The sequence below is a fragment of the Phaethon aethereus genome, assembly GCF_964289735.1.
Source record: "Phaethon aethereus genome assembly, chromosome: 11".
Taxonomy (NCBI): domain Eukaryota; kingdom Metazoa; phylum Chordata; class Aves; order Phaethontiformes; family Phaethontidae; genus Phaethon; species Phaethon aethereus.
The window spans coordinates 12,391,231-12,419,062 of NC_138587.1; the positions used below are offsets into that span (position 1 = coordinate 12,391,231).

The window sequence follows — 27,832 nt, forward strand, 5'->3', positions numbered from 1 at the left end:
GGAGTATTCATCATTTATCAGTTTTGCACTGCCTGTTTCTGTCTACACACAAATCTCTAAATAATACTTTTAAGCCACACTAGCTAACACTGTCTTACGGAGGAGAAAAGTTAAAGATTGCATATTTCTTTATGCATCCCTGCACTGCAGCTGTTGGGTGTCCAGAGACATGTCCCATGATGGGACTGCAGCCCAACGAGCCATAGAGCAGTCCCCAGCAGCCTTAATACAGCCCCAGTGGTGACATGGGAGCTCACATGGCCTAGCAGTCAAACGAAGTCTGTCACCAGGGCTAGCTGAAGTCATAAATCAAGCTTTATATTTGAGTCATATCTCCAATAGTCCCTAGTCACTGAAGAAATGACATTTTATAACAGGAAACTGGGAAGAAAAAAAGTTCTATCTCCAGACAGAACACTGGAAAAAGCTGTAAAATTCCCCTCTGCTTGGCTGAAGGAATAGTTGTTCGAAAGAGAGTCCAGGAGTGAAGCAACATGGAGGAGAGGAAGGGAATACCAGACTTATTTTCCTACTGGAGAAAACAGTCTTTAAAAACACTGTGGAGAGAAACAGAAATGAGTGCAACAAGTCCTCAAATGCCCTTGTAACTGCTGGTACTACCTGCATATCTGTGAGAGAGCAGAGAAGAGCAGCATATGTGAATTCTAGCTCAGTGGGGAGATAAAACATTTTAGCGTGAAGTTGCTCAGCATCGTGCCAACAAGCACTTCCCAGGCTGCAGTAAGCAGCTGAGCTATCCTATCTAAAGAGTCACAGGAGCTCTGTTTGCAATCAAGGTCCAGCCACCGTTCCCTTACGTCAAAGCCAGGGTCTATCTAAACAGTGCTGCTGTGCTTCCGAGAAAGTGCAGCTTTGTGCTGCTGTTGAAAGTCAGCCTTCTCAAGTACGTATCCACTGGTGATACACCACGGATTTCAGGCTGGTACGTGTGGACATGGTACATGAGCCAGACAGCTATGTCTCCTTCTGCACACAGAATGAGGTCTGGCAGGGTGCTGGGAGTGCCTGTTGTAGCTGAAGGTTGGATCCAGGTGGGAGATCACTTGTAGAATGGTGACATTCCTGAGCTGGAACCATTACCAAAATGCCCTTGTCAATCAAGTTTCCTAGGAGACTTTCCGCTTGCTCTGTAGATATTTTTCGTTGAAGCTCAGTGGTAAAGTGATAGCAGAATACATTTAACAGGTCTAAAAATGTCTTGGCAAGGTTGCTATTTTTTAATCTGTATCTCTTCCTCTCTTGCTTCTCACAGGAAAACAGTGTCTCCTGACCGTTCTCAGGGAAGCATCAGTTGCAAAGTGAAGACATAAAATTACACCAAGTGAGCTGAAATTTAAGCCTCGCCATTACAGCAGTGACACTCAACAGTTAATGCGCACCCTCAACACGCAGCAGCTGCAGGGTTTCATTACTGTCACTTACAAAAACCTTCAACTCCCTTTGGTGTGCCCTGCTTTGAGCCAGAGCTCGCAGGCCTGGAGCCACCGTTTTATCAGTAAGAGCCCATTAGCATACCATGACATCTGAGAGACTTCAGCAGGATGTAAGATTGCTCTGGTACTGAGGTATGATTTAATATCCTCAATTGTTCTGGAAATTTGAGCTGTATGATTCAGGAGACTTGCATGGGTACAGTTACTTCAGTACTTAATGGGATTTATGTGCTTAAATGTGATGGATGCTGTAATCACATTTCTAACATGCTGATTCAATATGGGAGGGGAAAAAAAAAGTCAAGTCGACGGGAGTTTTGCTGTGATTGCAGTGGAGGCAGGCTTTTGCACAGGAAGCGTACAACAGGAGCTCTTGCAAATGCCACAATAAGACAAAAAAAACCCCCAAAACACAGCAGAAATGTCTTTCCTCAACTCTTTAATTGCAGCCTCCTGTTTGCTCTGCCTGTGCTGAAAGTTGTCACCCTTCCTGAGAACGTTCTGCCACAGGTTGGGGGGGTGGCAGGAGGTCCGGAGGGTTGGGACGTCCCGGCAGGTCAGCAGGAGCTAATCCTGGCACCCCGGGTACCCTGAGTGCTCCCTGCCAGAGGAGCTATTTCCCAAGCAGGAGCCATCCTTGCTGGGAGCCCTCCAGCCCCCCACCCCCGAGCTGTCCTCTCTGGCTGCTGGGGGACAGGATGGGGAATAATAATAATAATAATAATAATGGCGTAGCGGGGGTTGCAGCGGCTGCCGGCCTGCAGAGAGCGGCTGGGGCGTGCGTCTCGGTGCATGCACGGCGCCGGGGCCGGCCCGGCGCCTGCCACTCACGGCGCCGCGCCGCCTCCGCCGCCGGGTGCCGGGGGCCGGGCTCGAACCCGCGGCCCCGCGCAGGGCGGGCTCCCAGCCGCGCCGCCTCGCCCCATCTGTGGCGGGCGCCTCCCGCGATTGCATCGTGCCGACTGCGCCCGCGGCCCTGCGGGCAGAGCCCCGCGCAGGGCAAGGAGCCGGTAAGCGCTGGGGCGGGGAACGGGGTCGGCTTTCCTCCTCCCGCAGAGGGAGACTTTGTTCTGTCCATCTCTCCTGCCCTCCCCCCTCCCCCCCCGCCGTGCTTGGGGCCTCTCAGCTGTTTCCTCTGCTCCCCAGATGTTGGGCAAGAACAGGGATTAATCCTACCTGTGTTAGTGCAGGGGCTTGGGGCATTAGGGGCTCATGCTGAAAATGAGAGCACCAGGGAACATCTGCCAGCAGTTAACCCGGATGAATGCTGATAGGAGACAGTGGGGAAAGATTTGGGGCACTGCCTACACCAGCAGTGGGGCAGGCAGGATGAATGATAATTATATCAAGAAATGAGACATGATGATAGGAAAAGGGCGACTGGTAACAATTTTGCATGGTTTTTTCTTTTTTTTCTTACAAGATGCTGTGGGATCATGGCAGCTTCTTTAGATAGATGAGTCACATAGTGCATGCGTGTCAACTAAGGCACAAAAGGAAAAAAAAGCATCCAGATTAGAAAGAAGATCAAAGAGTTATCCTGTTATTGAGGAGTGGTGAACAGCTAGCTGTACTATGCTAGGTGTGAATGATACCTTTTGCTGGACTGCAGGATGCTACAATGTGAACTGCTTCTATTTCATGGTTTAGGGGTCAGATCATAAAAAAGGGTTGGATTCTGCTGGGCTCCTCAGTTTTCATGACTCCCAGTGTGAGAGCTGGTGGGTCCAGAATTTGGGCTGTGTGCAGCACCCTCTGCATCCTTCTAGGCCTTCTCAAGGTGGGAGCCAGGGTGCACAGCAAGCACTCCAGTGTGAACATAGGCCTGGGAAGAGAGATGCAGTTACAGAAAGGGAGATTAATTTGATGCTATACAAAGTTGATGGTAGACTAGGTACTATTATTTGGGTCAACAGAGCATATAGGATTTTGGGAGTAGGTGGTGGTTTGCCTTCAGGTTAGTGGAGTGGACAAAATACTAAAGGGCTTCTTGTTTCTGACCCATCTGATGACTCCTTTTGTTATCTCATTGTTTCTGACTTTGTTTTTCAGAAAAACTTTGTGATTGAAGAAAGCTACCATGAAAGGTGAGGAAGTTCGGCAGAGGAAAAAAGAGGGCAGGACTAGGAATGGAGAGCGATCCAGGCACAAAGCAAAGAGCAAGGGTAAACAGAGAGAGAGACGGCTTGGCAGCCAGGAGGCAGAGGATGCCTCTTTGCCTGCACAGCAGAAGCTGTTGGCTGAGGAGAAAGCGGCCATGGCAAAGTCACAGGAAGAGTCAGCCATCACAATTTGTCTACAAGTGCTCTTGCCATACCTCCTAGCTGGGCTTGGTATGGTCTTGGCAGGCATGGTTTTGGATTATGTTCAGGTAAGGGAAAGGAACTCATCAGATGTACCTGGAATGGGATAGGTGGGGGACTTCTCTTCAGAGGCAGGGAATTTGTTCTGGGGATAGCAAATTAAAGGAGGATTTGCAGCAGTTTCACATGCCAACATGTCCTTCAAAGTCAGTGATTGTGTACTTTTGTGCAGCTCTCAGGAGACAGCATGTGGTGTTTTTCTGGCCCTTTTTCTCCTCTGGAGGTGATAAAGCAATATGGTACTAAAGAATATGCGAAGGATCTGAGGTATCTATGAAGGAAGATGCAGACCTCACCTTGGTCCTGGGAAGAGGGTGGCTGAGTTGCAGCTCCAAGGACTGTGCTTCCCTGCAGTAGATACAGCTGTAACGCTCCTGGATGTAGCTCTAGAAAGTCCTGCATCCCCTGCTTCATTGTGTAAGGAGCCAGCCAGCCCAGCACTGTTAATGCTTCATACAACCAGCCCAGCCTGCGCACCATATCCTTTTCTAAGGCCTTGTAGCAGATGATGCAAATCCTTGAGTCATCTTCCAGTCCGATCTCTGATGCCGTGATAGTCAGGACAGGACTCTTCATCCTATGGTGCAGCAATGCAGAGATTTATAGTACTGATGAGCACCTAATTTTAGACAGTTTAAAACTGCAGTTAATTTCCAGATTATAAATTGCTATGCCTTTGCACTCTAGGTGACTGTCACTGCTGTGTGCCTTTTTGTTAACCCCTGTTATTTGACTAGCTGACTTTTGGGTCAGACTGCCCTAACCTGTCTGATATAGCGACGCTGAAACTACTGTGCGTGTATTGACAACTTTCACAAATCTGGAGCTGTGTTCTTTTGTGATTAGCCCTGGGCTGATCTCCCTAAGCTAGAAGAGCTATAAAGGCTTAAGAATGACACAGTATCCTTAACTGACATTAGCATGTACCCAATACCCAGCAGAATGTCTAGTCAGATCAGAAAACACCAAGGCAAATCCAGAACCCAGTGGCAAACTACTTTTTGTCTCCATAGATGCCATTCTGAGAGTCTTGAGCCTTGAGCAGCCACTTTCATTTTTTTTTTTTTTTCAGGCTGTTCAGACTTGCCCATTCCTATGGATCTCTGACATTAAATGCATGTTACCTCCTATTGTGAGATGTCAAAGCGTGAAATGGGTTGCAGATGGGTTTATGATGTTGTAAGAGTGTTTTTCTTTCAATATTCTTCCCTTAGCGTATTTTTTTTCTAGGAAGGACTGGGCCACTAATATAAACAGAATGTGAAGCAAATCTCATACTCCTCTAAAACCACAAAAGTCTGGTTTCTGTTTTATGCAAATAAAGAGCTCACAAAGAGCTTTCAAGTTAATGCTTAGAGCCTGGGAAATCAACCCATGCAACATCTCATAGGAAAAGCAGGCCTTTGGCGATTAGCACAGTGACTTTTCATGCATGATCATGGACCACTTGAGTGTGTCTCATTGTGGACTTGCTGCTGCTAGGAACTACCCTTTCTTTCTAAGCCCGTTCTGGCCTCTACCCCTGCTGCTGCTGCTGTTTCTGTGGGGCAGCAGGAAATGCTGCGAGGCTTTGGGCCCCAGGCACTCTCCATCTGCTTGTTCTCAATCTATCTACATAATCTCTCTTCTCTGTCCTTTCCTAAAGTGGGGAAGAGAGGGCCAAGGTAAGAAACAGGAAGAATACACAGCCTGATCTGAAAGAGAGCTAGCAAAGTCAGGAGTGATAGTACTCCAACAACTGGGACGTATGGTTCCTGAAAAGCATCATCCCCTGTGGGTCTAAGGTGTCAGTATAGTGCTGTCTGTTGCTAACGCTGCCACGTTGCAAGAGCACTCACTGGTATCCCTGTCCCTTCTTTGCAGGGATGATAAGGTACAACTGAAACTGTATTCTTTGGCACTTGTCATCTTTCTGTTCTTTTTTTTTTTTTTTTTTTTGTACTGTGGCAGTGGATGGAGGTCCTAGATCAGGGTCAGGGCCCACCAAAGAGGGTGTTTCTGCTTTGGCTCCTCCAGGGCAATGCTAGCTGTTGGCTAGTTTGCAAGCATAGGGATTTGTGTGCAGAGAAGGGCAGCAGTGTGTTTCCCTGGGTTTTGCCATGATGAGTGGTGCAGCCATGGCGTGGTTAGTTGTTTTTTTCCCTAGTTGTAATCTAAGGAAACTAACTAGTTATAATCTCTTTCCCACTGTTCAGCAACGCTTTCTTTCTTCTCAAACCTGATGCATCTCTTTGCAGACAAATATGGTATATCTCTGCCAGGAAAATATGATGCATCTCTTTGCTGACAAATATGGTGTGGATCTTTTATCAGAGGCTCCTTAAATGCATAATAAAATGACCCAGTGTACCCACGCAGGTGCACCTTCTCTGCATACTGATTCATCGGTTGAAGGCTTTTTATGGTGCTCGCTTAGAAACAGAGCGAGCTGAAGTGTGATAAACTCATACACCCTGCCAGGCTGATGGTTTAGTACAGGATATGTTGCTGGTGTGTTTTTTAATGGCATTTGAGTCATTCAGGCTCATTGATATTTCCTTTACGTTAATGTCAGCAATCCAGTTAGCAGATACAGTGACATATGGGACTAGGTATGTATATTATTAGACCTTTGAAAACCTGTGGTAGTTGTCCAAAGATTGTCCTTTATTTCCTTGAAGCCTCTCTGAGTTTCTAACCAGAACTGGGCCTTCATGCTGTCACTTCTCAGTTCCTGGCTAGTATAAAGAGGTTGGGTCACATGTGGTCGTTACAGGATTTTTATTAACCTCCCTCTTCCAGCTATTGTGGGCTTTTTTTTCCAGTTAGATTAGCTGAAATGTACTCCCTTGTTAGCTTTCAACTACCCGGACCATTGTTAGGTGAAAGAGACACATGTACACACCAAGCCAGCCGGGAGTAGAGGAGGTTTTGGGGGCTGTACCAAAATATCAACCTAGAAAGCAGCAAAGGACAGAATCTTCTGTCTGTAGCTAGGGCTTGTTTTCACCCTGCCATGCTTGCAGAGAGATCTGCTGTGCCATCTCAGCCCATTAGGCTTTGTGCTTTGGTTTGTGTGAATTCAGACCAAAAGAAACGCACCATCCAAATGGCTGAGAACTTCCTCAGTTCCTTGTTTATCTTGTTCTGTCCCATCCTGGCAATGCATTTAGCTCCAGGCTGGGGACCCTGTCACAAGGACAGAGTCCACAAGTCATTAATCTTTACGTCTCTCTGCAGAGAGTGTCAGGGAAGGGGTTGATTAGTACAAAAAGTGTTAGTAAGGCAGTGAAATTTAAACACTGAATTTGAACTGGACTGAGAAACCTGAATCCTTCATGCCTACCAATAAATGCTTGCTTTCACTTGTTTTCCTTCACTGGGGCATGTCGGGATTTAAATCTGTGGTTGAATAGTGAAAGAGCTCAGCTGCCGTGTACTAAACCAGTCCTATGTCCTTCCATCCTAAATTGTGCTTTTAAAGCTTTTTGATCTTCTGGTCCAATTAGTTTGCCCAAATTAATTATCAGAAAGGAGCCCCAACAGAATACCCTGACTCCCTTCCCTGCATACATGACTTTGAGCTGAAGAATACACTTTAGTCTTCACTGAGCAGGATACAAATTCTTTGGCTGTATGTGGCCATGATGCAACTCTGGTTTTTGAGCTTCTGTCAGCTGTTTGACCATGGAGTCTCTGGGGTGAGGCCCCCTACTTCAAGGACAGTATCTTCCTTGGAGTATGCAGAAGCGACGTGTTTCTCTTTAGGACAGGAAGGGAGACCAGCTCACAGCATACCACAGAAACATTCACCCTTTCTCTCCCTCGCCTGCAGTGTAGTGAGATTACAGAGCTACCTTAAATAAGCTCTGGCTATGACTCTTATCTTGGCCTTTGCAAACTAGCAGAAAGTTGAAGTGATGACAGCAGATAAGGGTGTTCGCTTTTCAAGCTTATTGGCTGGTTCTCTGGATATTTTTTTTTCCCCCGAAAGCCAGTCATTCAGATGTGTAGCTGGCATAGACCGATCGTTACATCCTGTGGAGACCATGGAGGGGACAAGAGGGGCTGGGGTCTAGAACAGCTGCTCTTCTCTCACCAGCCGGCTTAGTTGTGTCACTCGCCTGAGGATGAGACCTGCGTAATATCGTCAGCCCTGAGAAATGTGGACTCATGTTTTCCTTGACCTTTCTTCACCTTGAAGGAGAGCAAAACGGATCCCGGTTGTTAACTCCCCACCTCCTCGGCCTTGGAACAGTGAGAAAAGTTCAGCATTGCTTATGGTGGGAGTGAGGGAACTGGGGCTGGTTCACAGCAGGCTTACATATTAAACCATCGTATCAAAGGCGAGCCGCAGTCTGACAAGAAATGTAACCTGAGGAGAAAGGACACTAGTGCGTTTGAGCATGCTGAGGGATTCTTGCATGACCTGTCACTCTTTCAGTGCTGTAGCCTGAGCAGGTCTTACTGGTTTTCACCGAGGTGGTGGGAGCTGAATGGGGTGTGGGCTCATTTCTATTCGTCCACAGGCACCTCCGCAATCTTCTTTTCTCTTTTTTTAATTCCCCCCTGGATATAACTCGGAGAAATAGTGTCTGTCAAGTTTGCTGCCACCTGGGCTCAACACAGCTGAATCAATTTTGGAGGATACCCTTGCTACAAACCCTCTGGATGTGCTCTGAGGAGGAGGAGGAGAAGAAGCTAAAACAATTTAGCATCATTGCTGTAGTTTGAGAAAAAACATTTATTTTGACTTTGGAGCGAGCTACCAGGAGGATCTGTGTGATGTCCTAATCTCCCCCCATTTGCCCTGCTGAGCATGGGGTAATGGTGTTTGACCATGGTGGTCACCCAGTTACAATTGGAGCTGTGCTTCCATGGCAAGAAGCTGAGAGGTTTCACCTGCAAGTTGACCAGGTCAGCCAGTGGATTTCTCCCAGAGACTTCATTCTCCATTGCCTCCCAGATTTTTGTGCCATTCCTTCTGGCAGGCTTGGGCATGGTAGCTGCTGGCCTCTTGATGGATGTTGTTCAAGTAGGTACATGTGGATAGGCAACTTTGTAGTGAGAGGGTGGGCTACTTCACTGACCTTGAGTATTTGTGCGTTTTTGTTTTTAACGTGTGTGGTCCTAGCAGCCAGTCAGCAGGATGGCTGTAGGCTTTTCCTGTGCTAGAGAGACACTATCCATCTTCTTCAGATCGGTACATGGGCTCCTTGTAAAGTGGGATAGTGGCTTTCAGACAGGCTGCCTGACGCTGCCTGTGGTGCATCGGACTGGGTGCTCTTTTTACTGTATCTAGCTAAGCACTTCGGTGATGACTGCTATGAAGCAACTGGGGACTGTGGCATATTCCCCTATTGCATGATACTATTTCTTTCCTTCAAAAATCACTGATAAGGAGATCTAGGTCAGGGTTGTTATTAACTACCGGTCTCACTTAGAGGCAAGTTTATGCTTTCAGTTCGTTGCAAACAACCTAATGTAATCTTTGGTCTAGAAGGCATTTAGCTACTGTGATGAGAGGCATGCCAGCATAAAAAGACTAGCATTGCCTACAAACTGAGTGCTTCTTGGCCAGATTCTGAGGTGAGTATAAATTTGGAATAACTTCCATTGACTTCCAAGGAGTGCTGCTGGATTTACACCGTTGTGCCCACAACCAGAATCTATCCTGTCTGTCTTTCCTTTGTATCAGTGGCACAAACAGAAATGTAAAATTTGATCTAGTTTGGGCATCTCATGCCAGTGGATTTACAAATCAAAAGGCTGGCAGAGTTTCCCAAGGATATATCCTGCACTCTGAGCTCACTGGAGTACATTGGATTCTCTGGCATTAGTACCCCAGCAGGAGCTAAATATGGATACTTGAGTGTTTGGAAAGACAATACCTTGGTGTTTTTTTCCCCGCAGAAGAAACAAAGGCGGTGGAGCAGTTGAACTAAAAAGAATGTGAGGAATATCAAAGAAGGGTTAACTGAAGTGGCACACGCTGTGTTTGTCGTCTCCACCTTGTGCTGTGCTTAGACACAGACCTGTCTTGCAGCATTACAGAAGTTCTCAAACTACCCAAGATGTTATGTTAATAGTTAGCAGTTATCTTTGGCCAGATATCTCAGAGAAGGATAAAGACATAGTACCTACCCACTCCATACCCTTGGCAGGTGAATAGGTCTGTCTAAAAGAAATCAAATGCACTTGCTAAGAATTGGGCTTTGTTGAGCAATGTCACTGTATCCAAACTGATGGAAAACACAAGCCATTGCATGTATCCTTTAAACACCAGAGTGCAGTCTACTTTGTGTACTTGTTCACTAGACTGTTAGAAATTGGGTCATGCATGTAGCACAATAATAGGAAGTGTTATTTTTTGGTGAAGGTGTTTCCAATTGTGTTGAAGCCATCAGTCAGTGGGTTCAGCTCCCAGAGGAGGGAGCTAGTGCATTGAAGACATAGGAGAGACGTTAGTGAGGTAAGCTGCCATGATATCAACAACACTGTATTTAAAAACAAAACCGGTAGCTGGGAAAATCCAGAGATCTTAGCTGTTAAAGGTTTGGATTATTCTTCTGTGCCTTTTTGTCTTTGAGCTGCTTATTTTCAGCTTTTCTTTCTGCAAGTGTGAGAGCTAGAAACTCACTGTCCAGTCCAACTAAAACCTGAGGCTAAGTTTGTTTGCTTGAGTCCAGGTACCATAAGACTCGTACTGGTAATCATGAGGGCTCAGGCTACAGGTTTTTCTAGTCCAAGAGTCTGTGATTTGCCTCTTTTTCAGTGGATGGCCTGACTGAGGAACGCTTTGCCCTATTTGCAGTCACTGCAAAACATTCTCAGGAAACTCCATGTCTGCCTTTGACAGGGAGGTATACGGGCAAGCTCAAGGATGGTATCTAGAGCATACATGTGAGTTCAATAGTGCTGCCCTTGTTTTTCTTAGGTACAAAATATCTTGAAGTCATGTGGTTCTGTTCTGGGACTCCAGCTGGCATTCTCGATTGCAGGGCTGATCTTGTTGTAAAGAGGAGAACAAAGTGGAGTTGCTTGTTTGTGTTCTGTCAAACTTTTCAGGGTTTTAGCAGTTTCTGGTCTGTCCTGGGATGAAATCAAGAACTGTTCATGTTACTGTTAAAAAAAAAAAAAAAAAATCAACAATAGAGATTTGTCTAGCTCAGTTGACTCCAAGGCTCAAACCTGCATTTCTCATACTGTAATAAAAGGGTGCCCAGAGAAACAGCCAGTTGTCTTTTTCTCTTCTTAGTTGTGCAGAAGAAGCAGTCTTTGTGCAGGGCTGGTAGCATGGCATGGGTCTTTTATTGCTGGATGTTTCCGCCTCTGCTCCAGTGATCCTTGGCCAGATGGTCAATCCAGATTCCAGGCTGGCTGGCATTGCTGGAGACCTTGCAGAGCCCTGCCAGTGTTTGGCCCACTCTTTTACAGTAAGGTGAAGAATCAAATTGAAGCTGGATGATCAGATTTCAAACCAGAGAATTCAAGAGGAAAGTTTCCCTTTCATTCTCCCCTTCCGCACCACTGCGGTGAGACACAGTCCAAATAAAAGTCAGAGATAGAAGATATCCCTGTCCTTTGTTGATAAAAGCCCATGAGATGATTAGCATTGAAAAGGATTTTGAATTAGCTTGTGTTTTATAGTCCAGGATCTTTTGATCTATTGAATTGTTGAGGGCAATGGAAAACCTATGAGGTTTCTCAGCTGCTATCATGGGAGGATGGATGCCCTTCAGAGGTAACAGGACATGTTTGGGACTGTGAGGACAGTGTAAGGAGGGACAGCGGGTGTAGACTGCAGCTGGGAAGACTCAGTACATCACAGCCTCTTTTCTTCTATGGGACCTCATGAGCAGATCCAGCTGGCATGGGGACCAGCTGCAGTGGATCATAGGGTAACCAAGTTTCTTCAGAGCTGAGCTTTAGGGCTGTAACTCCATTATGGGGCCGTGAAGTGGGAGAGTCTCTTTCTGGCTTAGTATCCCTGTGTGGGTTTGCAATGCTGCAGCCAGTTCTCATCTCAAAGGACAGAGATGCTTCCTAGACTTACCCAGCTGTCTTCATTCAGGCAGCTCCTTGCCTGCACAGCTCTAACCTGCCACATTCACCTGCTCCTCCAGCTGACAGTGCTGCAAGGCAATGGCACAGGGATCATCTGTTTATGCTGTATTTCTGCAGTCTCTAACACAATGAAGTCCTGGCTACTGTGGTATAAATCACTATGAATCTGTCCTTAGGCTCTTGGTGAGTCACCAGTGAGACTCAAATGGATGCAATTAAGTCAGCTTTTTTTATTAGTGCAGTTGTGTGATTGTTTACTAATTGTTCAAAGCCTTTCAGTGTAATTATATGTAAGGCAGAGTCCCAAAAAGTCATAGTATGCTAAAACTTCTGTTATGATGGCTTGAGACCTGCAAAATATATCATGAACGCAAGGATTGGAGCTTATATTGATATAACAAAGTCATATTTCCCCAAAGGTGACATGCACAGAAAACAGAAACAGTTGAGTTTCTGTTGCTTTTTATTTCTATAATTTTTATGTGCAAAATATGCAAAGTCTTAAATATGAATGTCTGCACACTGGTGCATTTTAAATTATTGAGTTTTTTTACATTGTGACTATGAAGTCTGTTTTTTCTCCTCTTTCTTTTGAAGGTGTCAAAGATGTGTTTGGATCTTTATTCTTAATTAAAGAGAGAGGAGAGAGGGGGATTTGAATCTTTAAAAGAGATGTCCACCCCTAGCTTTTCTCAGGTATTTAAATTCCATATTAACAAATTCAAACAAAATTGTAGTGTGTCAAATAAGGTGACTGTTCTTGTGTTGTCTGTTGTTTACTTAACAGTAACTTAGCTTTAACATCTTGAAACGTGCCTGTTTCCAGGTCACCACTGCCAGGAAATGTGTCTTTCTGTATTGATAATAATGTTTTCCGTGTTATCTGCACCTCTGAGGGGTGTCATGCACCACGTGCTCAGGGCTGGCTCAGCCCCACTTTTGTTCATCCTGACTCAGAAGGAAGCTATGAGGTCTTCCCAGCAGACAGACGCACCACCAGCTGCCCACAGCTTCCCATGGCACAACCAGAGCAAAACACCAAGCTGTTACACCCTGTATATATTTCCTAACAGGCTGACAGCTGAATGTGTTAACATTTACCGAGACTGTCCAGCCTCCTGGATTTTCAGGTTTATAGAATCCCAGTGGGCGTGAAGAAAGTGGGAAGGGATCTGTTGTTTGTTTTGTCCTCTAGTGCCAGAATTGGAGACCATCGTAAGATACTAACCAGTGACAAGTTAGAATTAATGAACAAGTTGATCCTTCACATGACGTGTAGCTAAACTATGGAAATTTTTGCCATGGGATGGCACATGGGTTGGAGGGGGGACACTGGATGAGTACCTGAAAGAGAAATCCTTTGAACACTGGTAACTCTACAGAAACAGCTCCCCTATCCCAGCTCAGATATCTGTGGCAGATAGTTGTAGGCTGGAAAATACATAGGCGAATTATCCCGTCTACTTGTCATATTTGTAGATTCTTGTTTTATACATCTGAATTTGACTACTGGTGCAGATGAGGATAGGTTAGATGGACCTTTGGTCTGACTCATTGCAGCTGCTCTTAGATGTTGGGCTAGCTGGTTTTACTTCATGGTGAGCCGCACCATTCTGCGGTTTCATCCTGCTGTGAGCCTCTCTGGCTACAGTGGGGCTTTGCCAACATTCTTGAATGCACAGGGGTGAATGAATTATTTCCAAGGCACTATATGGTAGATAAATTGTAGAAGACGTGTTAATCAACAAAGTTTCTTAAGGTTTCAGGTCATTTCTAGTGTTGCAGCTGATTCAACAGCTTTGTACAGTTCAGCTTCAGAGGAGCAATGATAATCGAGATACTGTCCCAGCAGTTTGGGCTTATGGGATATCTTAATTCAAAATCCTTTTTTTCAGCTGTGCTGGGAGCATGCTTGGTAACAGGAAGATTTAGGAATTGCCTGTGAAGAAGAGATACAAAAATATTCTTCCCTCACACCACCAGCCTTAGATGCTTAGTTAGAAGTTTGGTAAAAAAAGACAGATGCAACTTTTTGTTGTTAGATCGTTTCCAGATCGTTGTGTTTATTCTTATGAGTCTGGATAGTAATAGGCGTTCCTGTACCTAGTGTCAGTACAAAGGATAGAGAGCATGCTGTATTTCATTTGGCTTGTGAACCCTAATTATTTTTCATGTTGTTCTTGGCTAATGCTAAAGGCATATTTTAATTTGTGGCTTTCTGAAATCCGCTGCTGCCCTCAGGAAGAAGGTTCTTTCCCTGTTAGGATAGTGCTTTGCTGTGCATGAGATCCGAAAGAATATTGCAAGCTAAAAATTCTCTCCTTCACTTCCAAAATGCAACCAGCCCAGGGCAGCATCTGCCCCTATACGCATAGCAGGCACCTGTAGAGCCGCTGGCGAGGTGGGAACCCACTCCCCTTTGAAGCAGCAGCATTGGACTGTTCAGCATTACAGACTGAGGTTGTTGCCTTTGTTTTCTTCCTTGCAGCACTGGGATGTGTTTCGAACAATTACAGAAGTTTTTATCCTGGTTCCTGCTTTGGTTGGACTGAAGGGTAATCTTGAGATGACACTGGCATCCAGGCTCTCTACTGCTGTGAGTGTTAACAAGGTGGTGGTGTGTGTGTGGGGAGGAGGGGATTATCAGGAGACATCAGGAGATTCTGCTTTTGTATAATTCTGCTTTTGTATAATTCTGCTTTTGTATAATCACACTGTGTGTATGAGACATGCCCTTTTCTGCTAAGTAGAGACTAGTGGTGTGTGAGAATTAAAAGAATATGTTTGCCCTCATTTTCTAACTAGAACAGGGAATTTCTGTCTGCTCTTTGAACAGGCTATCCCTGGGTAGCCAGTTGCTGATATCTGGGGCCATGTGACACATGAAGGAGACAAAGCCAGGGCTCCACAGCTGTCAGCTTCAGTATGGGGTTGTTTCCTGTGGGTATTGATCCTTGAGAGACCCAAGGCTTCCCAGCAATCCTACCTTGGGGGGAGCAGACCGAGGCTTCTTGGGACCTGCATTAGCTTTTGCTGCTCTGGATTTGGTCTCTCCTATCTCCCTAGAGCAGTTTTGTTTACTTTGGGCTATTTGTATTCATGTCTCAGGAGAAATTGGAGCTTAACAGAGCAATTTAGGGGGAACAAAAGAGGAAAAATGGTTTAATTTGTTCAGCTTTTGGTCTATGTGGGATGTGGTGGATGTGCCCACTCCATCTTTAGCTGAGTGCTCTGCAATGCTGCTGCACTTCCATGTGAGCCTCTGATGCCCCTGGGACACTGGGCTGGAGCATGATGGAAATGTGTCAAGAAGGAAGTGTAGGGAACGCTGGGAGATGCCAACCTGTGCTTGCTTCTGGCTTTAGCAGCCCCTTTCTCACAGTGACCAGATGAAACTGCCTTCAGCAGCCACCTGTGCCCCATGAACAGGTTTTCAGGGTGTCTCTCTTGGCTCCTAGGCTAACACCGGACAGATGGATGATGCCCAGAAGCAATGGAAAATGGCCACCTGCAATTTAGCCCTTATCCAGGTGAGTCACTTTGGCTGGGAGAGGAAAAAGGCCCTTTTCTCTTGCTGTGCTGCAGCCCAACAGCATCTATTCCCAGCAGTGCTGGATCCAGAGCTGTTGATTTGGGGCAGGTATTCTCAATAGAGCCAAGCAGGGCCCAGGGACCTGACCTCCAATAAAGCTCTGTGTGGCCCCAGAGCTTGTAGTTTAGCTGCAAAACACATCTAGACATTCATTGCCTTTGTGGACAAACTGAAATAATGAAAAAAACTCTTTTTGCAGGGGGGGCTGCGGCACAGTCTGTGTTTCACAACAGCCCCTAGATAAAGCCTGTCATTTACTGGCAGTGTTTGGGAATCAGCCTTGGGCAGGAGGGGAGAGATGGTAGAAACGTGCCTGTTATAGCCCTTTCTGCTTGTTAAAATCCAGCAACCAGCTTAGAGGTTGCACATGGCAAGGCCACAGGGCTTGCAACATGTGTCTGTGTCCTTTCCCTTATCTCCTTCCACAGCTTTCGGCTTGCTAGGAGTGCTGTGTTGATGGGGAGCCCGTTTTTGTGTTGACCAGGGCTATTCCTTTGCTGATGGGCTCAGTGTCCTTTGCTGAAATGTGATCTGCCCTTTGTAGGACTCCAGAGTTTTTCTCTAAACTTTGTTGGGATTTTTTTTTTTTTAATACAGTGGAGACTTACAGGGATGCTGCTTTATACATAAGCAATCAACACCTCTGCAAGGCTTTGACCTCCTAGCTGTGTGGAAATGCTGTGGTCATATGGAGCCAGGACTGCCTGCGAGCAGATGCGAATGATTGCTCACCAGTTGTCTTTTGGCCCTCAGGTCCAGGCCACTGTGGTGGGACTTTTGGCTGCTGTTGCTGCTGTGATCCTGGGAGCCATCTCCAAGGGCTCTGTGGAGCTGAGCCAGGCTGCCGTGCTGTGTGCTAGCAGTGTGACCACAGCCTTCATAGCTGCACTTTCTCTTGGTGAGTTGTTTTGGTTCCTCAGATCAAACATGCAGCATCCAGGTGCAGAAAAAACTGTCCCTTCTGCCAGAGAGGCCCAGCTGACATCGCTTTGGTTTGGCATGAGGAGTAGGGATGCAGGGAGCATTAGTCCTATGTCTGCTGCTTTCACTCCCTCTGCATCCCGCCTTTGCTTCTTTTATTCCAGGATCTGTTGTTCACTGGGCTCTCAGCATCCACAGCAGCAATGAAAATGTCCCACTTCACTTGACACACGAAAAAATGCCACATGCTATGCATGGGTGTACACACAGGCGCACACACTTTCTCCATGTGTCTTGGGTGTCATGTTAGCATCTATACTGGCCCTTTCCTAGGGGAGAGTGCCACACACAAATGCATGCCACTAATGCCATGCACAAAGCAGGGTATTGAGAGTCTGTTAGCAGACAACTCCAGACCACGCCTGAAATGGACTCATGTCACCCAATACCCTGCGGAGGCTTGTGGGCAGCCCTGTGGCTCGCCTGCTGTGAGTGCTGAGCCAGGCAGTCCGCTCCCCTGGATATTCCCCTTGCAAGGGAAACGTGATGGGGTGGACGAGTCGGAGCTGCTCTGTGTCGCCTGATGATGGTCAGTTTGAAGGTCTGCCATACGAGGGCAGCATGACACCCTGAATCGAGGGAGCTGGCAGCGTTGGATGCAGCAAGTTTGCTAAATGAAAGGGACATGTTAGAGCAAGTGCATATCCTGAAACTGGAGTCAAAGGGTGATTGTAGATGCCTTTGATGAAAAACATGGGATGAGGCAGTTGTTAAGAGAGAAAAACTGTAGCCCAGCTTTCATTAAAATCTTGTCTTCAATCTCCCTGCCTGGTGTGATATAGAGAGGCTTTGCTGCCATACCGTCACAGACTTTCGGCTAGCATTAATTTCTCCCCTGGACACGGTCACAGGCAGGCTGTGTGTGGGTGTGCATGACGGGAAGCTGTTGTTTTTATAGCCGGGGAGGGAAGCAGCATGAACTGTGCTGTGGGGAGGGGAGTGTGGGTGTCTGGGAGGGCTTTTGTGGAGAATGCCATGTTGTGTGAGGATGTGTTTCTGTATAAGGGGTGTGTTATTGGGGAAGATGCACACATGGCATTTCGTAGGGGTGAGCCTATGCTGCTATACACACTCACCTTTGGTGGGTCTGTGCGAACAGGCACAGAGAGGTGGTGAGCTGGAGGGACTCGCCATTTCTCAGGCTTCCTTTGGTGCATCCTGTCAGCCACATAAGGACTTTGAAGAGATGTCATCTGTCTCGTCTCAAGGCTGCCCTTGCTAGTCACACAGCAGTGGAGGCTGGCCGGGCAGTGTTTATTCCAGGTGGCTCTTCCACAGGCCTGTGAGAGATCTGATGGCTGAGGGGTTCCCACATGTTCATCAGGGTTTGGGGTTTGTGCTTATATTAACTTACCTGGGCGAGCAAAGCTTCCCTCCTTTCCAACAATGCTCAAAAGCAGCTGAATTTTCCAGGTGCAGCTCAGAGGACAGGGGAAGGGAGGTGATGTGGGCCACCTCCATAATCCGTTGACTTTAGAGCTGCTCACAGCATCAACCAAGTGCAAATTAAAGCAGCCCCAAAGGCTCTGGGACTTGAGGAGTCAGTCTGATGGCTGGGCTGAAAAGCTAATTCAGGCTGCTGTAGTGAATCTCATTGCTCTTTGGTGGTTCAAACTCAGAGAGATTTTGGTCTAATATGGAAAATATCTTTGTGCTGTGGAATCCAGAGCAGGGGATGGCATCAGGAGGCTGCCGCATGCCTGCTGTGGGCTTATCTATGAGTGTGCTTTGTACCTGGTCCTGCTTCAAGGCAGCAAAGATTAGGCTGCTCAGGAGGGGAGCTTCTACATTTGGGCTGCCTGCTGGTATCTCCTTTGATCCCTGGAATTTGCTTGTGTGCCTCTGGGCCTTTGGTGCAGTTCATAAGGGCAGAGTCATGCCCTTCAGGTTGGTGAAAGCAAGAGGACAAATTCCTGGGGATGTCCAATCTCCAGCTGTGTGGTACTGCTATGGGCAATCTGCTTCTTGCTTTTCCAGACCTGGTGTCCCTCTGGGAACCAGAACAGCAGCTCTGGGGTGAAATGCAGCAGGATGCATTCTCTGATGCCTGCTTTGTGTCTTCTCTAGGTCTGGTGATGATTGGTGTGATCATTGGAGCAAGGAAAGTTGGGATCAATCCAGACAATATCGCCACACCCATAGCAGCAAGCCTTGGAGACTTGATAACCCTTTCCCTGCTGGCGGGAATCAGCAGTACACTCTTCAAATACATAGGTACAGTGTTTAGCAGGGATTTGCACCTCAGCAAGGACAGGGTGAATTCTTGTGAAATTACTGCAGGTGCTTAGCTGTTTCTGAGATGTTTCAGAATGGAGGCTGTCATGCCACTGGGGTAGAAAAATGACCAAAGAGGCTTTTTCCAGACTCTCTTTTAGTAGCAAATTGGAACACAGAGCCTAAGAAACACAACTGGGATTTGTCAAAGAAATAACCTCTGTGTATTGCATAGCTTTGGAACAGAAAGTTGACACAAATGACACTGACTCTGTTCCTGCATCTGTTGCTAGTCAAGCATAGCTACTTTCTGCGTATGGATAATAGCAGGTCCTTCCTCACAACGCTCTTTCAGGGTTTTGGCATTTGTAAAATATTCTTGTATCTTATGTGGAGAGTCATGGATAAACAAGATACTGTCATCTTGGAGGGATGGAGGCAGTGCTGTGGTTTTTTATGCTCACAGGATTCTGAGTAGGAGTTGTGGCTATGGGGTTAGCTGTGCTGCTGGTTCGCAAAGACTTGGGCACCTGTTGACACTGGAAAGCTCAAAACATGTTGCAACTTGGTGGTATATACCTGACTGCAGCTTGTAAAGTACTAGGCTATTTACTGTGAGCCTAACCTAGACTAGAAACAGGAAAATAAAAACATCCAGCAAACCCAGTACCGTTTGAAACGCAAACTGTTGCTTCAGACTGTGAGCAGAAGCAGTGAGGCAGCTATTCTCAGTTTGCATAACTCGTTCCATATGCCAGCAAGTGAGGGAGTGAAGGAGCACACGTTGCAGGGAGAGGCCCACGAACCGCTTCCATCCAGTCGTCCTTGAGCTTTGGAGGTGCATTTTTTTAATAGGCTTTTTCCATGACACCATCACACCTGCCTCTGTAAAGCTAGTTTGACTTTCAGTTGCTATGCTTCTGATAATATCTCCCAGGAAGCACATGGTGGAATAACACAACAACCTCTATGGTTGTGACCAGGGAGCATTTGTGATGTTTTCAGAGTAGTTTAAATAGCCTCTTGAGATGGAAAATATTCAGCACACAGACACCTACTCATTGGGAGCATGAACTGAAGCAGTGAGGAGGAAGGCACTGTTGATGGTGGTTGAATTTCCCTCCCCAGTGTCATAAGGGACAGGTCATGTGTGACAACTTCTAGGTCCTACCAAAATGTATCCTTCAAAAATACCAGTGAGTCTATAAAAGTTTGGAGTACTATGTGCCGTCTGACGCAGCATCATCTCCTGCGGAATACCCTTTTGCCAATGAAGACTTTCAATTTTTTAAAAAATCAACCCTGGTCCTTCCCAGTCCTGCATAGTGGAGATACCAACTGTGCCGAAGGATTGCAGCTTGCTTATGGGCTGTATGTGAGAGAATGTGGCAGAACTGGAATGTGGAGACTGATGTCCATTCATCCTACCAGGAGTCTTTCTGTGGGCTTTGGTACGGTTTGATAGACTCCAGTGCTCTGTATCTGCATTATTTAAGAAGGAATTAATTGCCCAAAGCAACAAGGAGTGGAGGTAGGAGATCCAGTACAGCGGCTAAGTCTGTCATACAACCCATCTGTCTTAAATGACTCCAGGTGGTAAAGTGCACTCACAAAACAGCAGCTGTTTACACACCAGAAGTGGTTGCATTTCAGTGCCGACTAAAGCCACACATAAAAACCGCACCTCTCTGTGTAAGAGCCCTTAATTCATGGAAGGTATCATCATATCAGTGCTATCTCATCCAGGTAGCTCGAGACCCTGGCAACATCATTTTGAAAAATGCACACTTTGAGCCTGCTTAGTCTCCCAGATTACCTGCAAAATCTGTGTTACAACCCGCTGACTTTGTCCCCAACACAGAGACCAGATGGAGAGCTTTGTTGAAGAAGCATTTTTGTATCAAAGGGTTTGGCATCATCCCCATTGCTTGAAGGTGTTTCTCATGCTTCTGAGTCATGTTTATTTTCTTTTAGTGCTGCACATCTACTTATTTTTTAATTCCTTTGCTTCTAAAGGTCACTCCAAGTTCATGCCCCTACAAATGGAAAAAGCACCTAATGGAAACACATGTCAGCTTGCACAAAAGAAACCCTGGATCTTAACTGGCTTATATGTGAAAGAGAGCAGACTAGCTGCTCAGCAATTCTGCTATCTTGTCACCAAAAGAACCTATTACCTCTTGTTTTAGGTGAAGGCGTGAGGTGTCTGTTGTTAAGTGTGATACAGCTTGCACACAGGAGTTTCCCCCTTGCCCTGCTGTTTGATTTGTACCCTGAAGCCAGAAATTTTGTAAATTTTTGTCTTGCTTAGTTGGCGATGGAGTTGGAGACTTGCTCGTCTTCAATATAACTTGCTTTGAATGCTGCTGATTTTCAAATAACATCTGCTAGCAGTGAGTTTCAGGTATTAATTATGGATTTCTGTGGTGGAGTGAGGTGGTTGTGTGGGGAATATCTTGGTTCATGTGATTTTTCTGCTAATGTAACTCAGTCTGACTGAGAGCCGTGCTGCCTTTGTTCCAGACTTTGTGCAATATAATTTTGGCAACCTGTGAAGCCAGGGGCATTTAACTCAAGATTTCTTTTCCTTGCCAGATGTGAAATACCTTTCTCCTCTGATCTGTGCTGTCTTCATTGTCATGATCCCTCTCTGGGTTGCTATTGCCAAGCAAAGTCCTTCCCTTGCCGAAGTCCTGAAATCTGGATGGCAGCCGGTCATTGTTGCAATGAGCATCAGCAGGTAAACTGAGGAATTGTTCCCGAGCCCACCCACGTATACACGCTGCAGAGAGACCCCATGCTCATTTAGAAAGCTATCAAAAGTGAAACTGGAAGGGACAGCAGAAGGGTATTTTTCCAGTGCTGCTCAGGTATTGGTGGCTGTGAGATAGCAGATAAGGAGCCCCCAAATGACTGGAAAAAGCAAGTCACCATTTTAAGTCTCACTTGCACACCCATGCAGCATATGGGTGCAAGCCAGGAAACCAAAAAGGGAGATAATGACCATCACAAATAGTCAAGACTTCAACCTCATTTTTATCCATCTCTCAAGACAGAAGACTGGTAAATATAGAGGCAGGTAGTTCATTCCATCTGTGCTACATCTTTCTGACAACTGCTAAGGCCAGTACAGAAGTGTAGCAAAACTTTTGGGGAGGATGATAAAGCTTCCCTGGCTACTATCAGTTTTTCTTAAGGGTGGGCAAGGAGATCTTCCTGATCTCATTATGCCATTAACAAAAGCTGTAAGGATATCTACTGGTGAAAACTGAGCTGTAAAAGGAGTAAATGGGGAATAGTCCAGTGCTGGCAATGGGGAAGAAGCAGCAATTCATGTCAGTGTGCTATTTTCACTGTGTAGGAATTGCCCTGGGAAGTGAGAGATTGATTCACCTTCATTATCTGTCCTTTTTTAACAGCATTGGTGGGCTTATCTTGGACAAAACTGTAACTGACCCAAACTTTGAAGGCATGGCAGTTTTCACACCTGTGATTAATGGTAGGTTGGACAGGGCGGGTTATAAGCATCCTTTTATTTATACCTCCCCCTCCTCCCAAGGACTGTGGTATCCACTGTTGCCCCTACACAGAGGTCTGTGTTAAAGTCCCTGCTGCCATCACGAGTGGAAGTGAAGCTACTGGTTCCCATTATATCCCTGCTTACTCATATCTTGAAGCATCTCTGGTGCAAAATAGCAGGCAGGGCTGAAAAATACTGGCAGAGCTGTGGGAAAGGTTAACAGCATCTGATAGTTGTCTGAGAGCTACGTTGACACCTTTACTTTCATAACATCAAACCTACTAAGGATGTCACAATAAATCCATTTTCCCTGTCTCTCTTCACTCAGCAGTTTGGGCTGTGCAGTCATCCCCTATACAGATTGCTGATAAAGATTAATATATTAAGATTATATATGTGTGTATATATATAAATGATTATATGGTTTATGTATAGGGATTTTTAATATATATCTCAACATCTTTTATGTGTATATTTTGATTTGTTTGAAGCCTCACAGTACTTTTACACTCACACATACCAGTACAAACTGAGGTGGATCCTGGCATCACTGATGATCCCCTGGGTTATTTTTCTGCTCTTGTAATGTTCTTGCAGGCCAGGCCCATTCCAGGGGAAACCCACGTTCCTAGGGCAGGCTTGGCCTCGTGCCACCCTCAAATCGTGGTGTCCTCTTGCAGCGTCAGAGGGTGTCACCCAGCTGTCACCTTACTGGATCTGCATAAAGACAGCCGCCTTGCTGACAAACATTTTCCAGCATGGTTAGCCAAAGAGCCTGATTAGGACAGTCAACAGCAATTTAGTTGAACAATGATTAACCCAGACATCGCTCTGTGGGGGCAGGCGACCTGTTTGGTAGAGCTAGTGGCAGAATTACGTAGTGCTCCATGTCTTTGCACAAGTAGCTCTTCACTTTGCATGTGCAGGGTTGTCCCACAAAGCATGGCAGTGCACAATTCAGAAAGCTCCCATCCTGAGCTATGTTGAACTAATCTTAGTATTTTCACTTTGATTCCACTCTGGCAAATATCACATTTAATGATGAAGCATTTCCTTCTTCAAGGAAGGGAAACACGAGAAGCCTGTAGGATCTGGCTCACTGTTATCTTTTCTGTGGCATTTCTACCCTGGAAATATCAGGGTGTTGCTCCATAGATCATCATCCCTCTGTTTTCTGCTGGAAAACGTAGCTGCTTTTTCATGTTTGCTAGAATTAATCAGTCTGGAAGGAATTAATTGCCTTTTAATTACCTGACATATTTGGGCTCCGATTCATTCTCATATGATTCCTTCTCATTTAACAAGTGTGTTGCCTTCAGACAGACATATAATCACTCTCTGTGATGTTTGTTGTCTTTTAAACAATAATGGCGCTCTGGGTGAGTAAATCCAAGAAGTGGCCGTGAGCAGCATCTGCCATTGCCTGTGCTGCTTTCCCCAGGTGTTGCTCACAAGACTGTGTCAAACCAGGTGCAATTACATCATCTTCAGAGGCCACATGGCATTTACATCTGGTGCTGGGAAGCAAGGGAAGATGTTTCCAATAAAGCAGTCAGAAGGAGATGATCACTGGAACCTTCCTGATTTTTAAGAGCTGTTCCTGCCAAGTGAATAGCGCAGCATCACCATGACGTGTGGGATCAGGTTTTCTCTTTCTCACTGCTGCTCTCGGTGAGCTTATAAGCGAATGCAGGTTGACTCACCTTGGGCTAGGTTTTAGACCGATGTTTTCTGCTGCAGTGAAGGTGGTTTACATGTTTACTGTGTTTTGTCCTCATAGGTGTTGGAGGGAATCTGGTCGCCATCCAGGCCAGCCGTATTTCCACATTCCTGCACTTCTGGAGCATGCCTGGAGTTTTGCCATATAAGATGAGGCAGAATTGGCCCAACCCATGCACCACATTCTTCTCCTCAGGTAGACCTTGAACCCTAGGTGTCCGTGTTTCAAGGCCTGTCATCACAGATAGCTCCTTTATCAAGCCTGGTTGGTGAAGGACTAGGTGGGTTTCAAAGGCAGAACTCCCTTTCTCCCTTACAGGGAAGATGCTCAGATCAGAGAGGAAGCATCTTTGCAATGGGCAGCTTGGAAAAAAGCTTGTGGTATACTTGCTCGCTGGCATGCAAAGAAACTGGCCTTCAGGGAGCACTAAAGAAAGTAATTGAAAAAGAATCTCAGATTTGATCTAATAGAAAATATTTTTTAACCATGGCCAGCCTAGAGCCATCACCTGTAGACAGAGGGGTGAATAGAGCATAACCTTGCTGAAAATCAGCAATTTCTTCATCTTCAGCAATGGATAAACCTAAGCATCAGCAAAACTAGATTTGGGTCTGTTGTCTTTTCCCTAGCAGGGAAAATAAAGAGGATTGCAGGGTCCTCTTTATTTTCCCTGCTAGGTTGGGAGCTACTGCTAAAGCAAACTAAAAACTGGGAAAGTGGGTTGCAGCAAGGCAGAGAAGCAGCAGTGGGAGGCAGAGAGCAGCTGAGAGGAGTTTTTAGAAGTGGAGTGGATCAGCACAGAGCATGTCTTTGGCACATAGTTTCAGCGCTAGGCAAAGCTGCTAGGCTGATACTGCAGATGCTCCAGATTGCTGTGTGATCTAGAAAAGGCATTAGCAATGTGGTTGGTGGGAGGAGACAGCCCCAAGTCTATGTACCAGCATTAAAATACGCAGCTGCGTCATGTCCTCCCCCCACGGTCTGCAGCCACTGTCATTGCTGTTTCTGTCTCTGTCCTCTGCAGAGGTGAATTCCAAGTCAGCCCGAGTCCTGTTCCTCCTGGTTATCCCAGGGCACCTTGTGTTCCTCTACACCATCCATCTGCTGCAGGGAGGCCACACGTCTCTGTCCTTCACCTTTGTGATGTTCTATCTGACTGCTGCTTTGCTGCAGGTAAACCCTAACCTCTCATTAAAAAGGAACCTCTCAGATACTAGGAAAACAAAACAGTCTCTAGGCTGAACAGGAGTCAGAGTAAAACTTCCAGCAGTGGCCCGCATTTCCAATCATTTCAGGTGTGCCTCCTACCAAGCATCAGGTATTTTCTGTGGATCCAGTAATACTTCACCCAAATTGCCAGGGTCCTGTTTCCCACCAGAGCACAACTGCCCGTAAGGGTGACTGAGGGGTCAGACATGAGATGAGGAACACATCATCATCATTCACTGAGCTGCAGTACATGTGCAGACACACTGATCAAGGAGGTACACTCCTGCTGTATGTGGTACCTCGTTTTACCATGTTCACTCAAGCCTCTAGGCCCCAACTATTTCTAGACTGCCACTGGTTATGCCAGTAAGGGGCAAGTGAGAGGCTGTGAACCCCAGCCAGCAGGTTTCCCTACTCATTTTGGAAACCAGTTTCTCATGTCATGGTGAAGACCTGGGGGTCCTTCAGGGTAGGGCCATATAGATCAATAGAAGGGAAAGCCCAGGCCTGAGAAGTTAATCTTCAAAAGTAAAAGTTCTGGGTAGGCAATGGGCAGTTCATCCAATGTGTTCTGCCTGTTCCCTTTCGCTGTTTTGCCTGCCCTGTAAACTTTGTCGTCTTCCTCAGAAGTGCATGTGGCTGTTGCTTAAACTCACAGAGGCTCTGATTTCACTTGCCCTTTTAAATCAGTGATTCATTAATTTGCAGGGTGAGGTAGCTGACTTCTTGCTTTGCCTTACAAGCAGCCTCGTGTCTGGGGGTGAATTCCTTGCGTGTGTAAACAATCACTTTTTCTCGACCTTTGTACAACCCTAAGCCCAGCAGCACAGCCATAGTTGTAAAGGAAAATATTTATTCTTCTCTTTATGTGTCGAGGTAACTCCTCAACCACAGCCAGGCATGAAAATACACAGAATAAATGACAGCGTAAAGAGCAGAATCCCAGCAACGCCACTGACCCTGAAAGATTCCCATGGAGGCCAGTGAAGGAGAATACGCTCAGCCTGGTTCTTTCCTCCCCTCCATTATACTTTATAAAGACAGATGGACAGAAAGAGGGGGGGAAGTTTGGGTCAGCTGGTGGAAGCCCAAAGAGAAAGATCATAAGCCTAGAAAACATGACCTTAGAGGAACGAATGAATGGACTGGGGTTAGCTAGTCCAAAGAAGAGAGGCTTGAGAAAAATCTGGTTAACAGCCTTTAAACTACCAAGTTTCTGTAGGGAGGGACAGAATAACATTTTCTCTGTGGTCACTAGGGATGAAACATGAAATCATGGGTTTCAAATGGAAAAGGGCAGATTTATGTTGAGACCCTGGGAAAAACAAGAACAGAGGAAAAAAAGCCATGGAACTGATCGCTTAGAGTGTGGCATCTCCATCTTTGAGGATTTAGCATAGGTTAAACAAATGACCGTCAGGAGCGATGTGGGTGTATTTGATCCTGGGTTGAGGCAGAGGAATGGTCTATATAAAACTCTTGAGTTTCCATCCAGCTTTAGTTTCTGTGATTCCGTTATTTAATTTGCTTCCCCCATCTCTCCTCCTCCCACACTCAGCTTGCTGTTTTCACCCTTAGAAATGCTGCCTCTCTCTTTGGTTCCTGTTGAGCTGCAGTCTCCCATGGAGGAACCACAGATGTGGGGTGCAAACTCTCTCTCCGTTCTTAATTCAATTAACTAGACAGTCTTTAATGTTCAACTGAAGTATTTTTTTCTTCCATCTGTTTATCAGAATCAGGAATGAAATAGGAATTAAAAGAAATCACAACAAAGATTTTAAAACTGTTGAGATAAAAAAAAAAGAAATGGTTTTCTTTTTTTAACATGTCAGTGCTTCTTGGGATAACTTTGGTGTAGAAACTTGCCTCAAACTCCAGTTATCCACTGAGACTTTTAGGAAAAACAAAGTATACATGATCTGAATTTCTAATGGAAAAATGAAGGATGAAGAGAAAAAATCTGGCTACAAACTTATCCTTTGGGGCTGCCTGCATATTTGCTGCTGCTGCATGTTTCTGCTGGAGGAAATGGGAGCACTCCCATTCACAGCATGGGAAGTGGGAACCATGCCTCTGAGAGATGCTTTTGGTGTGGCCAGACTGCTGTTTTGGGCCACGCAATGCTGGTGAGCAGTGCAAGCATGGTCCCCACACTTGTGGCTGGCAGCATGGGGCCGTGGCACCATGTGCGATGCAAGGCAATGCAGTGCCCAAGGGTTTTAGCCAGCTACACCCATCCTAGCACAGCTCCGTCCCGCAGAGAAACAGTGGTTCTCTGGGGAAGGTGTTACCTCTCAGCGAACCCCGTTAGCTCTGGTACCTTGGCCAATGGCCACATCATTTTGGCTGTGCATTACTTCTTGCTGCCTCACAGTAAGGCCTGTCTTGCCTTTCCTCAGGTGGGAATCCTGCTCTACGTGGCTGACCTAATTGTGCGCCTGATGTGGAGGAAGGCGCTGGATCCGGATAATTTCTCCATTCCCTACCTCACTGCCTTGGGGGATCTCCTGGGCACCGGATTTCTGGCTGTCTGTTTCCGCCTGGTTTGGCTTGTCCATGGCACAGACATGAACCTCGGGAACTGAGAGACCACCCGCTGCTCCGCATCACTCGTGCGACATGGTGTCATGGTGCTTTCCTCTGGGAATATGGGGTACTTGGCGATGAGTGCTGGGTCACCTGGCTGGATTGGGCCTCCCCTGCCACCCCTGAGACCCCATCTCTCCTCCCCTT

General features: G+C 46.2%; 1 protein-coding gene across 1 annotated transcript; it reads left to right on the top strand.

The window, feature by feature from the left end:
* Positions 1-3,455: 3,455 nt before the first annotated feature.
* On the top strand, positions 3,456-27,684 carry SLC41A3 (solute carrier family 41 member 3; the record flags this gene model as incomplete). Its single annotated transcript, XM_082004844.1, has 10 exons — positions 3,456-3,825; positions 14,352-14,459; positions 15,322-15,393; positions 16,209-16,353; positions 18,504-18,650; positions 21,246-21,390; positions 22,070-22,149; positions 23,951-24,085; positions 24,915-25,063; positions 27,499-27,684. Exons 1-10 carry the CDS (start codon positions 3,535-3,537, stop codon positions 27,682-27,684), a joined length of 1,458 nt encoding a protein of 485 aa, XP_081860970.1. The 5' UTR covers positions 3,456-3,534.
* Between the last annotated feature and the right edge of the window lie 148 nt (positions 27,685-27,832).